This window comes from Lepidochelys olivacea (assembly GCF_965140295.1).
Source record: "Lepidochelys olivacea isolate rLepOli2 genome assembly, chromosome: 3".
NCBI classification, from domain to species: domain Eukaryota; kingdom Metazoa; phylum Chordata; order Testudines; family Cheloniidae; genus Lepidochelys; species Lepidochelys olivacea.
In genome coordinates this window covers 140187029-140203180 of record NC_140413.1, presented here as the reverse complement: position 1 = coordinate 140203180, position 16152 = coordinate 140187029, and the positions used below count along the sequence as shown (strand labels likewise).

Below are 16152 nucleotides of genomic sequence, written 5' to 3'. Positions count from 1 at the left end.
GGAAAGATGGGATTAGACAATTCTAGACCCAGGCAGGCCCCTTGCCGGATATGCCATGCAGAGACAGCCCGCCTTGGTCAGGACCTTCTACTGGTTTACTAGGTGCAGTTACAGGGCTTGCATGAAAGACATTTTTGGTCACAAGCTTGTGGGCTTTGCAGAGAGCTTTGGGCTTTTTTTGTGACCCTTATTTACACTGGCATACGTACATTACACACACACCAAGGCCTTTATTTTTTTGTATTATGATGCATTGTTTTTTTTGTTTTGTTTTTTTAATTTGAGGGCATTACCATAACCCCTCAACTTATACATAAGGGCAGTGGGCCAAGCTTGATTCTCAAGATTACTCTGAATGGCCATTAGCTGGTCATTCAGGACATTTTGAATTTTTGAACATGCTAGATTTTACTGCAATTTTTTTTTTTTTGCTTTAGTGATATTTAATACTGTTTTTGTTAACAGTTTTGGGGTTATTGAATTAAGGGTGGAGATAACATGTAATTTACCCACCCCAGCCTGCACCTGGGTTAACTGTCCTTTACTTATAAGACTAGTGGCTTTGACTTCAATTGACTACCCCTTTGTATCAGTATATAGTTGTGTTGCACAATCTAGCCATAAAGGTAGACTGGTGTCATAAACGTCAAATTTTCAGATTCAAATTTCTCCCAGGTTTGGGTGGGGTAAGTTATGATGTTTCACTTCAAGTCTTTTCTAACATATATAGCAAGTGGAAATATGGGTCCAAATTTTTGCAAAAATTTCATCCTGTTGTTGCACTTAAATTTCAAAATCTTTTTGCAAAATTTGCTACTGTGGATCATAGATTCAAGTTCAGAAAGGACCATTGTGATCATTTAGTCTGACCTCAGGCCACAGAACTTCACCAAAATAATTCCTAAAGCATATCTTTTACAAAACCATCCAGCCGTGATTTTAAAATTGTCAGTGATAGAGCAAATGTACTGGGGTTTTTGTTTGTCTGTTGTGATTTGTTTATGGGTGTGGGTTGATAAATGCTACATGGTCCCAGAATAGCAAGTTTCAGCCCAGACAATTTTTAAAAGGGAAGGGGGTTGTTGCCGGCACCCAGTGCCAAGAGGCTAAACAACAGCTGGAGTTGGTTCGCTACCTGGTGTGCTACACCCAATAATCACAACGGGGTGGAGAAGCAGAAAAGTTTATTTGCAGCTGCAAAAAGGTACAGGGAAAATAAGATCTCAAATCCTGCACCCAGAGCAGAAAGTTACACAGGCTTTTATACATCCTTTCTTCAGCATACTTATCCAATAGCAAGCTGCCCTAAGTATCCATATAGCCAGCCAATCCAGATACCAGCTAGTTCCCTTGTTTTTTGTATCATTTGTTAAACTATACATAAAGCTGCTTTATTCAGCATTGTTCTTCCATATCTGCCCTGTTCAGCCTTGCTTAGTTTCAGGCAGTCTGACTCTGCAACATATTGTTGCAGATCCTCAGCATAACTGCTGTGAGTGCCTCCAGGTGGGACGGGCGGGCAAGGACACTTGGGCCTAGTACGCAGAGCTGCTGTGAGTGCCTCCCGGCAAGGGGGGGGCAAGGACACCTGGGCCTAGTGCGAGGGGGCTTCATCGACACTCGTGGTCTTCCATCCCCTCGAGTTACCTAGTGGCCATGCCCCAATGTCACCCACAGGGTTATGGAAAAGGGCAACTGATTCTTAACTAAGGCATTGCAGTCAGATGTTTCTCTAAAAGTCTTTATCTGTCCTGTGTTCGACCTAAATCTGAATTACTAATCCTCTTGGGAACAGACAAAACATTGAAGACTTTTTAAAACTGCATTCAAAATCCAATATTCCTGAAAGAGGCCATAAAGTAGTAAATGGCGTAGTTTAAAATGTTTGTAATTTCATCATTCAGAGTCGTAGTTAAAAGAACATTGTGTTTTCAAGTTGGGCATTCCTCCGCTTTTGCACTTGTCCTCCTTTGAGTGCTGACAGGTCATACTAATGGAACTTCTGGAACAACTCCAGATCTTTCACTAACAGATAAGAAGGAAACTTAAAAAATTTCTGGGGATATAATCCTCTGCCTGAGTCACTGGATTGTGTCCAATGTGAGATGGTTACTCTGCCTGTAGTGAATCAGTGTATGGGAGACTCATTTTCTTTTTCCCCCTGAGGGAACATTGTGCTGGTAAAATTCTTCATCAGTTTACATTAAAAAGTTGTTGCCCATGCGGTCATTCTGAATGATCTTTGTTCTTCTGCCCAAATTAGCATACACAGGCATAGATATGCACCAAAGGTCTGTCATTTGTAGGGATGGACAAATAGGCTGCTGTTTAGGTTCACGGGGGGCAGTCCTGTTGGAAAGTCACGTTATTTGGAAATTGTTTGGGAACATCCAGATTTGGAAAAAAACTACTGTAGGAACAATAAGAGGATGCACAAATACATACCATGATGCTCAGCAGAGTGAGGGAACAGGAGAAAGAACAGAAGAAGCAGAGAGGAGAACTGTGCTCTAAATATTATGATCATGCCAGTGGTTACAGAAGGGTGGCTGGGAGATGCACAGTGTAGAAATGGTAGTTAAGAAGAAACTGAAAATAAAACTAGAGGTTTTCACACTTCATTACTGGTGGCCAAGCATATTGCACATACCCGTGCTCCTTGCATCCCTCCGTTCCCGCTCACAAGCTCCCTGTGTGTCATCCCCTCCATCTTGCCACGCTCCCTGTGTGCATCCCCATTCCTCCCATTCTCCCTCCATTCCAGGGGCCACAGGCATCCCCTTGCTTCCCCTACCACCCTGTAGCAGGATCACCCAATCTCTGCCTTGCCAGAGGCTCTGTATGGCTCCCCAGTCTCTTGCATGTCAGGGGCTCTGTGTGTGCCCCCTTCTTCCCCCATACCAGGGTCCTCCATCCAAACACAGAAAGGCCATCAAGTTAAATAAAGCCTTGCAAGTGGCCAATAATTTACTGAAAATCCAAAAGGAGGAGATTGCATTTTTGTGGGCGGGGGTGGGGAGAAATTAGCTACTGGACAATGATACTGACCAGTCTGGAACGGGGATGAGACAGCATGCCCTAGTAATCCTAAGTGTACTCTCTGAGGGAACCCTAACAGTGGGGTGTGCCAAGGAGGGGTTTACTGTGCTAAAACAGGCCAGTAATGTTCTGCAGAAGTGTTACTCTTGAGCTCAGTAAATCAGGGGATTTGATGGATGAGGTGTATGGGCTCAGAAAAGTTGCTCTCTGAGTAGATATTTCATAGAAATTACTTGTTTATGTCTTTCTCTGTTCAGCAAAGAGAGGAGACTATGTGGTCTCTTTTCTGTCAGTGCCAGGACAGTTACCTACTCTGCTAGGATTTTTGTTGTTTCTGCAACATGGCAGTGGATTCACATTGGTACTAATGTGGTGAGGGTTCCAGTTGTTTTTCTCATCACTATTCTGCACACTGAGGTTCTGCATTCTGCATTGAGGTTCACTGGGCTCATTCATTGCTGCTGCATCTGTCCCCTTACCTTCTGCTTTCCCCAAATACCTCTCCTCTCTTTCATCCATTCCCCTGCATTGTGGTACACAGGACTATTGAAATTTTCCTTAAGCTAAACATACAAAGATGCAGAATGTCTTACTGTGACACTGACAGACTGGTTAACTTGTGTTTGACCCATAATAACTTAACCGGAGGCACTGAAATGGATCAAAACAATCTACTTGTATGTGAATTTCAAATAAATGTATAGACTCGAATCTTTAACATGTTTGCTTGTATTGTTAGAGAATCAAGATAATATGCTAATTCTATTTGTCTATGTTTACGTTTTTCTTATTTGAAGTTTAACAATGTGATCTAATTAGCTTGTAGTTGCTAAAATCCTGTTACTGTCTTTTATTGGTTCATTTAATGATTCATTACTGTATTCTATTGACTCAAAGATCAAAGCTGTGAAATACCATCAGAACTAATATTATTTATATTGTCTTCAGCTTAATTGTCTGTGCCATAATGAACTGCCTAGATAGTTTGAATGATTAATTGCCATATGTTAATGAACACAACTACTTACCTGTGTATGTATAGGAAATAGAAGATTAGCTTCAAAGCAACAATACACTTTACCTATTCTTCATCTGAGGAGGGCCCTGCTCTGACAGTTGCTGTCAAGAGGCTATCTGCTTGCAGTTTGGTTCAATGGCTCTCAGCACCCCCACTATAAAAATTGTTCCAGCACCTCTGGACATAGAAGACTGCACTATATCTACTACAGGGATGGCTTGGCTCAAAGATGCTGCACTGTCACCAAGTGGCATTCTCATAAACATGGTGGGATTCTAGAACACTCACAAGTCTTGCAGTAAGAGCCATGGAGGGATGGCTTAGTGCTCCCTATCTGATTTGGTCCACTGAGCTCTGATGTAGAGTTTGCATTTGCTCGATTGAGCGGATCAGTATAAATAGTGTGGAATTCCATTGTGAACTTATGGTTTATAGCTAATAGTAAGTTGCATGAAGCTAACTTAGACTATAGCTGGCTGCTGGCCTAGATAAAGTGGTGAAATAGCCACCGGTACTCTGGAAATATTGTCTCTCACAGCATCAGGTCTACTGGATGGCACAAGTTACCTCAGAACTGAGGGAGGGATTAGTGTCCATCATTACCTGCCGAGGCCACTATGAACTCCCCTCCCCCACATGACAGCAGAAATAGGCAAAACTTGAGTGGCAGCCATAGTATGATCCACCCCCTCTGTCAAACCCAGGGCTGGGAGGCTTGCTCCCGGATGCAGAGACCAAACTTTCCAGCATTGTAGACTTTGTAGGAGGTATTGATGAGAAATCTGATGCGGTTCAATAAGGATAAGTGCAGGGTCCTGCACTTAGGACGGAAGAACCCAATGCACAGCTACAGACTAGGGACCGAATGGCTAGGCAGCAGTTCTGCGGAAAAGGACCTAGGGGTGACAGTGGACGAGAAGCTGGATATGAGTCAGCAGTGTGCCCTTGTTGCCAAGAAGGCCAATGGCATTTTGGGATGTATAAGTAGGGGCATAGCGAGCAGATCGAGGGACGTGATCGTCCCCCTCTATTCAACATTGGTGAGGCCTCATCTGGAGTACTGTGTCCAGTTTTGGGCCCCACACTACAAGAAGGATGTGGGTAAATTGGAGAGAGTCCAGCGAAGGGCAACAAAAATGATTAGGGGTCTGGAACACATGACTTATGAGAAGAGGCTGAGGGAACTGGGATTGTTTAGTCTGCAGAAGAGAAGAATGAGGGGGGATTTGATAGCTGCTTTCAACTATCTGAGAGGTGGTTCCAGAGAGGATGGTTCTAGACCATTCTCAGTGGTAGAAGAGGACAGGACAAGGAGTAATGGTCTCAAGTTGCAGTGAGGGAGGTTTAGGTTGGATATTAGGAAAAACTTTTTCACCAGGAGGGTGGTGAAACACTGGAATGCGTTACCTAGGGAGGTGGTGGAATCTCCTTCCTTAGAAGTTTATAAGGTCAGGCTTGAAAAAGCCCTGGCTGGGATGGTTTAATTGGGGATTGGTCCTGCTTTGAGCAGGGGGTTGGACTAGATGACCTCCTGAGGTCCCTTCCAACCCTGATATTCTATGATTCTATGATTCTATTCCAGAGGTGGAAGTGGGAAACAGCCATTTGCTGAGAAGTGCTCCTGCCGTGAGCCAACAGAGTTCCTGGTGGAAATCAGCTCAGAAATGAATGCTTGTCCACGTATTACTTCCTGCCATACTTCCTACCTACTCATTAGACAGGGAAGGAAAGCCAATAGCAGAATGGCTACCCTGGGTGCTGGGTTGCCATGAGACAGAGAAAACCAGGGTCTCCAGAGATGGAGTATCATTTCCCTGTGTACACTGCTGGGCTACCAGACTGCGCCACTTACTCCTCTACAGGGTCTAAAACATCTCCCCCTTGAGGGAATGGTGTAGTGGAAAATATGTGAGGAAATCTTTGCAGAGTTTCAAACATACCTTGTTCACATCAGTGGCTTTTTCTTCAAGAGCGGGACAGTCTGGCCAAAAGTATACTATGCAAAATCTTGAGGGATATACAAATCCACCATACTTTTAAGTGACAGCACTGTATAACTCTCTAGGCACTTGCACTGGTATGTAAGTAGTTGTGACCCTGACATTACAACGGCGCTATATCTTCAGTGAACCAAGGCTTTTATGATTGACTGTTAGTAGAATCTAGCATTCTCTATGGGCAGTCAACCCCACAAATTCTGTCTTCTGATTAAACTTAGTAGACCCACCAGTTTTGATAAGTTTCAGAGTAGCAGCCGTGTTAGTCTGTATTGGCAAAAAGAAAAGGAGTACTTGTGGCACCTTAGAGACTAACCAATTTATTTGAGCATAAGCTTTGGGGAGCTACAGCTCACTTAGACTAACCAATTTATTTGAGCATAAGCTTTCGTGAGCTACAGCTCACTTCATCGGATGCATCCGATGAAATGAGCTGTAGCTCATGAAAGCTTATGCTCAAATAAATTGGTTAGTCTCTAAGGTGCCACAAGTACTCCTTTTCAGTTTTGATAACAGAGCCTGAGGTACAATACTGAGATCTATCATGGCTACCCATATCAATCAGTCCAATTTAATTTTCTCAGGGGACACGGACTGTGCTGGGGATGATGGATGTTTTTGAAGATCTGATAAGCCTACTTTGAGAGAACATCTCAAGGGCTTGTAGAGAACAAGCGATTATCAGTACTGATGAATGTTTCCTTTCATCAAAAATTAGGGTCTCATTAGTAGTCCTTGTAGCAGCTGATGATGATAGATGCTTTCAACAGATGACCTTTTTTTTTTTTTTTTTACATCTTGGAGATACTGTCTGCTCTGATTATGAGTTGGCTGTTTTCAGTTGAAAGACTCCTTGGCAAAATGTGGGTTACAGTTTTTTAATAGGATGTATTATCACAGCCTGTCTTATACCACTGCATTCATTGATGAGTCAGCGATTGCAATTAAAAATGATATTTTAAAGAGATGGGCTCGTGTCATCCAATCTTCTTCCAAAATTCACGGGGATTCAGATCCAGGGTTTTGGCTCAGATCATTACAGAGCTCTAATATTTTATAGAGTTTAGCACAGCTGGTAAGATATTTCCTGTTGTACACATGGCATGCAAAGTTTCTGCTCAAGATTGAATATTTTTTTCAAGCAAATCTGAGAAAACAATTCATTTGTGAAGAAGTAGCTGCTTCAGACCAGTGTTTCCTCCTCCAGCTCAAACAGCATTTCATTTATAACCTACTTGGTGTGGGTGCCAAGCAATTTACGCTGCTGCTTAATGTGGGAAATTGGATATATGCTAAGAAAATCTGATTCACTCTAAATTGCTTATGTTAAAGTTGATTAGATGAGAACTCTATTTATAATGAATAATTCCTAAACTTTTACCACTTTGCAGTGGTGTGTTACTCTTATCTAATTGATTGTGAATCTCTATTTCAGATATAAGAAAGTTATTGTTTTTGTTTTGTTTTGCCAGAAACAATTTAACACCTGCTCTATTGCTTTTTGTTTGCCCTCTGATTTATACACAGAATTAATTCTACTTGTTAAGGCACATACTGAAAGTCAGCACACGTTGTAGCTCTTATTCGGATGTATAAAGTGCTCAGAAAATAACTGCTTCCAAGCATAGATGAGAATGAAAGATGACATGCCTGGAATATTCACAGATGACATCCAGGTTGCACAAAATGCAATTCTGGTTAGAGAGCCAAATCCCATAAACTGCTCAAAGCCCAGTGTGGCCAACTCTTGTGACTTTATCATGAGTTTTGTCATATTTGGTGTCTTTCTTGATCTCTCAGCTCCTTGAATCATTTAATTAGGTGAGAAATACAACTGTCATTCCAAAAAATAAATTTCTAACCCTGATGCACAGAAGTTTAAAAATGTGAAAGGGTCAGAAACCAGAAGTTAAATGAAATTAACTCAATATTTATTATTTTAAAAATATCTCATGATTTGAAACTAGGATGACCAGATGCCCTGACATTAGGGACTTTGTCTTACATAGGACTCTATTATCTCTTCCCCCTCCCCTCCAGTCCTGATTTTTCGCACTTGCTATCTTGCTCTCTATTTGAAAACAATCATGATTTTGGGGGGCCTGAGTCATGATTTTTGATTGTTTTGGGTAGTACTGAAAACCCAAGAACGTGGCCTAGGGCAGGCATTCTCTACTAAGAAAACCTGCACTACTGCCATCCTAAGGGCTTGTCTCCATTGGCAATTTAAAGCACTGCAACTTTCTTGCTTGGGGTGTGAAAAAACACCCCCCTGGAGCACAGCAAGTTTCAGTGCTGTAGAGCACTAGTGTTGACTGTGCACCAGCCCTGGAAGCTACACCCCTTGTGGAGGGTTTTGGGGTTTTTTTAGAGCGCTGGGAGAACTCTCTCCCGGCACTGCGCTGCAACCGCACAAACCACGTTAAAGCGCTGCCCGTGTAGACTAGCCCTAAGTCTCTGTGTCTACCTACCGTAACCTTTGTAACTCCTCAGGCTGCAGTCGCATGCTGTGTGTGTGGGTACACATCCCTATATACGAGGAATGACCAGTGGATCTAGACTGAACTACTTCATATCTATACAGGTTTCAGGGGTCCTGCCTTTCATTCTACATGCACACACATAGCTTCTTTGGTGTCCAGGGCCTTCCATGCTTGGGTGTGTGTATTTGTGTGTTAAAGTGAGGAAGAAGATTGCCTTCCTCTGCAACCTCCACAGAACATAACAATGGGGCAAATGATGTCACTGAGATATTTCACTGTATTTGGCATTAGCAGATTAAACTGAAATTTGACGGGCAATTTGTAAAAAGATTCTATAAACCCAAGAGCCTTCTTCAGTTTCCTGAATTTAGGGTGACATTTAGCCAGCCGTTTGTCAAAAGTATATTGATTCTTTAGTTTTTTTTCAGATTGCGGTTGGAAGTTTTTAAGTTGCTTTTTTCTAAGTGTTCCTTATTGGGTTTATCGGCTTATCTTCTTTAGAAATGCATTTTTCATACATGGGACAAGCTTTTTCCACTAACTCTTACACATTTTGCAAAGGTCCACATACTTCTAAGTTGGTACAGAAACAAAAATAATAACAAGGGTTTTTAGCTTGGGGATGTAATATTAATGAGTGGGTTTTGTTGTGCACTTTAAAAAATGTTAATATTATAATTCATAACCTGTATGATTTGAGACATGAAACTTTAAAACTTAAACTGTTTTTGCAAGGACAGTATTGGAAAAGCAACATGATATAAGGAAGCCCAATGATCAGTCTCTTTCCCTCCGCCCCCCCCTCCCCCCCCGCACATACTCTTTAGGGTATGTGCAATGTCATGTCTCCAATAGAGTACGTCTGTGTGCTGCATGGAGCAGGAACTGGTAATTATGCACTGTCGGAACTCTATGGATCTATAAAAGGAGACAAAATAGGTAAACAATAGTAATGTGTTGAGATGCCACCTGCTCTTGTTTATTTGGGACATTTGGTAGGTTGAGCATACGCTCACTGAACTCATCGATAAGCACAGGAGCAGGTCTAAAAGAATAGGGCAGTAACGCTGTTTAAAATAAAATTTGCAGACTGCTTTAAAAGCTACGATATGTCTAACTGATGTCAGCCAATAGTTTGGTTACTGGAATCCTTAACTGTTTCTTCTTTGTTGCTTGTTGCATGTACTTTCCATTCTTTTGGACAATGATTAATTGTTGTGTCCTTTTTGAACTCCTAGGTGCAGAAGTGTTGTATATGAATATGACTGCTTATAATGAAGGTCGCCTTCAATCATCATTCTGGATTGTTGATAAACAGCATGTATACATTGGAAGTGCCAGCTTAGACTGGAGGTCATTGGGACAGGTAATTTTATTGATGAATGAAAAACCAGATATACTTTATACTTTTAATGTAAATCTACACCAAAGAAAAATATAGTAGAAAAATGTAACTTGCTTATTATTTTTAAATATATAACTTTATTTGGGGTAAGAATAAATAGGTGGCTATTTTGCCTATATGGAAGAGTGGCTGTCTTGCTGTAAGTCATACTTCTTTGCACAGTGAAACCTGCCATTAACAGTCACTTAAGGGCAGCAATTCCTCCTAGAAGAGGAGGCATTAAACCACAAGCAAATTAAATCATACTGGAAATCTTGGCTTTACATTGCATCAAGCCTGCAGTCCTTACTCAGATAAAACTCCCGCTGATTTCAGTGATGAATTTGACTGAGGAAAGAGTGCAGGTACAGGCCCATTCATAAAAAGTTGGAAGATCACCCACTGGGATTTTCTTTTAGAGTTTATCCATAATGGAAGCTCCTCTGTAACATTTCGAGCATGAATCAATTTTGTTCGTTGTTCAAGTCTGCAAACTAGATACAGTAAGACTGAAATTGGGAAGTTCTTTCCCATATAGTGAGTCTGATCCTGAAAAAATTCAATGTGTGGAGTTCCTGACGATTTCAGCGGAAGTTACATGCACAGAGAAGTTGTAGCATGAAACCCAGAGTTTGTATGTGTGTTAGAGCCAAACAATACAAAGCTTATAAATAAGCACCTCTTCATCAGTATATCAGTGCTGTGAATTCCCTAATTTTGAGAGAGACTCTTTTTCAAAATTGTTTTGAAGAAGCAACATGCTATTTACAAAGCCAGTCTGTCTTCTGAAGATTTCTGTAGTAAACAGTTTTTATAGTCCACCTGTTAATGCACCTTTTTTTCAGTAGTTGTCTGTTGGAATCATAAAAAGGTAGTAACATTTTTTCTGTGTTCATGGGAGTTTTACATGCAAATTCCTGTGTGTCAAGAATAGCAAAAATGCCAATATTGATTGTGTACCTTTGCCTTCTATTGGTGGAACCAGAATTGCTCAGCTGTGTGCCATTGGTCTTGTACTTTTTAAAAGCTAATATAGACTGTCCTTCAGCTCAAGAGATAGGGGACTGTGCTTTTGGAGCTAGGTAGTCTGAATTTATCCCCAGTGTCATCCTGGAGCTACAGGTAACCAGGATATGCAGCATGGTTTAAACCAGAGGTTCTCAAACTGTGGTCCGTGGATAGTTCCCTTTAACGTACATGCCTGGGCAGCCGCACATGAAAGAATGAAGGGCCACCCACCTAATTAGTGGAGCCGCACAGGCATGACTACACTAATTAGATGCCTGGACCCTGGAGAAGACGCACATGTAAGGTGAGGTGGTGCCCTTGGGGGGAATAGAGGGTAGATGGGAGGGGGCAGTGGGGTGAGAAGTGGGGTTGGGGGGAATTTGGGATGTGCAGTGCTGCGGCAGCCAGAGAAAGCGGTGACTTTCCCCAACTCCAGGGCTGCGGCTGCTGGGGAGAAATGGCCCTCCTTCCCAGCCTCAGCCTCAAGTGTTCCATGAAAAAAAAAGTTTGAGAATCACTGGTTTAAACTACAAAGTCCTAGATGGCCATAGATGAGTTACAATAAAATAACTTGCTTTCTAAATATACGAGAGCTTTGGAAATATGTTACTAATTATGGGCATAGTGTGTAACAATATTGGTACGTAAGATTGACTAGACAGTTCGTGCTGAAATTTTCCAGGCTTGTTTTGATCTAAGGGGTTGAGTGTTTGAACAAAAATAACTCAGCCACTTGAGAAACAAGCGTGGAGTGAATATACTTTTGCCATGATAAAAAAATGTTTGTAACCTTTTTTTAAAAAACAATTATAGTGCATCACAAGTTTGTGGTAGAAACCTTGCTAGAGACTTAATTCCTAGGTTGTAGATCTATCTTTTGGTGACCCAGTGAAAATTCCAGCCTTGGGGCTGTTGTAAATTATGCCAGCTGGGAACAGCTCCCTATGGGCTGTTACACTGCTTGGGATTACTGACGTGTAAAGTGTGCTGGCCATGCTACCAGCATGCCCATAAACAAATGGGAGCCTAGACAAATCCTGTGAGACGTGGAATGTGAAAAAAAGGATGTGTCTGGGTCAAGGATCTGGCCCTCTACTCTTTTGGATCCCACCTGTTGTGTATTCTAAGAAAACACAAGGAAAGAATTCAGGAGCAAACAGAAATGGGCATCTTTCCGGAATCTTCTTTGGAATGAACAAAGGATTAGCTTTTTGACTAATATTGATTGGAGAGATTATATGAACTGCGTCAGAAAGGGTAACTTTGTTGAGCTATTCTAAATGAGGTAAGGAAACTGAATATTTTTCTCAACTGTTCATGTTTATCATTTCTGTATGTAGTATAAAGCAATAGGACAAGTTATTCATCTGTCATAAGCAAAATAATTCAGATCTGTTCATAGCGCATCTATTATACTATAAAATAGTTACATAGTAAATTATATTGTTTTAACTATGCGGGACCTGCCAAATGTGAGCCTCGAATAACAGTCAAAACAATGGACGTAGAAAAGGAGCATATCGGTCACTCAGTATAGCTGAAGGTGTCAAAGTGACATGGTCAGTGACTTCCATCACAGACACCACAATCCCCTGTTTGATCAAACTAATCATAGTGAAGTAATCCAAGTTCCTGTGAAAACTCAGATTATATTTGTGTTTTTGGTTTGTTTGTTTTTTAATGGCCTGGCTGGAGCCAGATTTATGTGGGTCTGTGTTTCAAACTCATTCCCTGACTGTTCATCTTACCATGTGCTTTCTAGAGACATATGGAGAGTTTGCCATCCTATTAAATAGGATGTTGTCAGAAAGTCCAGCATTTATACAGAGCAAAGACATGCAGCAGAAATTTTCTCTTGATTAAAAATATTTGTCTGATCTCATTTAGGAAAGTTAAGAAATATAGACTGGGATTTCTGTGGGGTCTCAGGGAATCAGATGTCTAACTCCCATTGACTTTCAGTGAGACTTGGTCATCTAACACCCTTAGGATCCTTTAAAACTTCCAGCCATAGTTAATAAGGACTACTCTTAAAGGGACTCATTGTTGTTTTAGGATTGCATTCTCCCCTTTCAGGGAAAACCTACGTGGTGGTGGTGGTGGAGAAATAAGCAGAAAACTCTGTGACGTTAATTTCTCTGCATGCTTCCCTTAAGGAGAAGGCTCTGGAGATTTGTGGAGGAGCCAGGGGATGAGACTAGGATACCTGGTTACCTACATAGATCCCAGGGTAGTGCCGGTCAGGGACTCGATCCCCTTTCCCTGCCACCTGCATTTTATCTCCTGGATATATAGGTGAGATAATGCTGATATTGGCTAGTATTGTCTCCTGCATAGGATTTAATTGGGAAATCTGCTCATGTTAGAATGGAGAGGCCTGCCAAAAGCAGCCCCCTTCCCACACCGGCACATCCCACAGACCTGCAGAGACATGACTATGTGGAGTGGGTTAAGTGGGACTTCTGCAGTTGAAAACTCATCATACCTTTGAGCAGCATCTATATGGTTTCTGCAGCATCACAACACTTTAAGGTATGCAGGGTGACTGATTTAATTAGCCTCTTCCACCCCTTCCAACAAATCAAAGGATCAATTGAAAGGTGTCTGCTTTCTAAGGGCATGTGGTCCATATGAACCATCAAGCATAGTAATTGCCTTCTCTCCCAAACTAAATATCCAACCTGAGTCAGTAGCTTTCTAGGTCGGTGATGTTTTCCCATACAGCTGAATGTTCCAGAACAAGATAAATGATTTGAGTGCATCAAATCTCATTACGTCAAATAAAAACTAAAGAGCAATAAAAACATTAAGGTTCAAATTGCACTGGATTGTCCTGTCTTACCATCCTACTTAGTTATATGTAATGTTTGTTCAGAGCTTCTTACGTATTGGAATTTGTACCTGTTCAGGCTCATACGCTGCATAACACACATGCATATGGAACAGTTGATTTTACTGGTGTAGCAGTGGAGTTACAGATACAGTAGATCTATACTGTGCTTCCACAGAGAGCACATACAGGTTACTTTGTGTGCACTCTGGAGGCTAATGTCGGGTTTGCTCTCCTTATCTCTGCCTGATGGACACTACGGATTAAGGTGTAAATTGTGCTCATAGTTACGTCAGGTATAAAACTGGATCAACTCAACTGAACTCAGTGGAATTACTTCTCATTAACACCAGTGCAAATGAGAATGGACTTTGGCCCTCAGACCTTGGTTTACAATATAAATGTTAAGTATCAGAGGTGTAGCCGTGTTAGTCTGGATCTGTAAAAGCAGCAAAGAGTCCTGTGGCACCTTATAGACTAACAGACGTATTGGAGCATAAGCTTTCGTGGGTGAATACTCACTTCTTCAGACATGCATCTGAAGAAGTGGGTATTCACCCACAAAAGCTTATGCTCCAATACGTTTGCTAGTCTATAAGGTGCCGCAGTACTCTTTCCCACTAATATAAATATTGTTTGCAGTGTTGTTGTAGCTGTGTTGGTGTCAGGATATTAGAGAGAATATCCAGGATAAGCTTGAAAGCTTGTCTCTTTCACCAACAGAAATCAAAGATATTACCTCACCCACCTTGTGTCTTACTACAGATTTGGTAGTAAAGTTCTGATTTAACTCTGTTTTGGGAGAGATTTGGGGTTGTATCTGTCAGTGACTTTAAAAAATGATTTCTGCTGCCCTCTTAGGATAGGTTCTGAGGAGAAATTTTCACTGAAAAACCATCATGCTTCTGTTGAAGCAGCAGTTAATGATAAGAATTAGCTGTCGTATCAATCTAGAGGGCGGTAGATCTGAGACCTATACTCTTCTGCTTGCAAACATGGATTTTCCTTGCAAGATGTGGATTGCAAAATATGGATTTTTTTTTAATTTAACCATCCAATAGGCCCAAGAGGACTTAATTCTTATTCTGCCTCAAACCTGTGCATAGTACAAATCAATAAGAGTGAAATATGGTAATGAATACAAGAATCGTTGTGACTATTTAGGGTACTTAATGTAGTTATTCCATTAAAAATGTAACTTACTATGATTGTATCTGCACATATTGTACTTCTGTCTCTGAGTAAAAAGAACTCTTTTGAAGTCACATGCATACATTCCCGTGTTGGAATTTCTATTTATCTACCTACCTAATTAATTCGTGTAGTATCTGAGCACCTCACCAATATTTATTAATTTATCCTCATAACACCCCCATGAGGTGGGAAAGTATTGTTTACTCCTATTTTATAGGTGTGGAACTGAAACTCCGAAAAATTACTTTGTCTTTGGATTCTATAATAATAAAAAGGGACACCTATTTAAAGGGGTAGGCACCCCAACACAAGTTATGAACACATACATTTTTATACAGCAGCACCAAACTCATGATTCCTTCTCCCTATGCAGACCTTGTGCACCCTCCACAGCAGCCTGAGTGAATAAATGCATCTTGTAGATTGAGTTACTAGCCAGAGGCCACACGACCATCCTTTCATTCCATAGCCTCCCACTGTTGAGCAGAAATCCACCTTTTATTATCATCGGGGCAATAATTCCTGAATCTTCACTCTTCCCATCTCTTGCCTTCCTGCAGACCAAGAGACCAGACACAGGAATATGCTTATGTTGCATGTCAGTACAGGGTACTTAACATGGAGGAGATAAGTGCAGCACAGAACATTTAACAATTAAGGGTGCTGAACTAGTCCAATTTATAGCTGAATTGTAACGCCATTTTGTAACGGGTTTGTTAGCATTATTTGTCTCTTGGGAGCCAGAGTCTAAAGTTGAAATAATAAATTGACTGCAAATGGACACTTGGAAATCAGCATCAAGTGTCGTCTTAAATGAACCATTGTGTTAGATTCATTTTAACATCATCTCTGGAGAATTGTTATCCGTGTTTTCAAAGAGGAAAGTAGAAATCAATCCTACACAGTTTACTGAGCTTTGTTGCCATTTTTCTCCTCTTGCTGTCCTTGACAAAGATTATAGGCATTAATCTATTTGCTTAAAGAGCAAGAAAAAAAATTATATCAGGAAGGCATACTTTGTATGCCATGTGAATTAGCTATGGATGAACATGTAAAGGTACAGTGATTTGGCTAATGTCTTTACCACCAACATTTTGATTCTTGTCTGAATCTCAGCTTCATCTTCATTTTTAACTCTTATCCTAAAACTAAATGCTACTTACCCTAAAACTAGCCACTCATGGCAGTGGTAAATTTGT

The 16152-nt window shown here is 41.1% G+C and overlaps 1 protein-coding gene across 6 annotated transcripts in view; it reads left to right on the top strand.

Annotated features, from left to right (window-relative positions):
• The window catches only part of PLD5 (phospholipase D family member 5), a 237201-nt gene that overhangs the window by 170713 nt on the left and 50336 nt on the right, over nt 1-16152 (top strand). For all 6 annotated transcript variants that reach the window (XM_084624900.1, XM_084624899.1, XM_084624903.1 and 3 more), the window contains one exon: nt 9776-9903. In XM_084624900.1, the coding sequence (XP_084481026.1) occupies nt 9776-9903 (128 nt within the window). The remainder of the gene's footprint in view (nt 1-9775; nt 9904-16152) is intronic.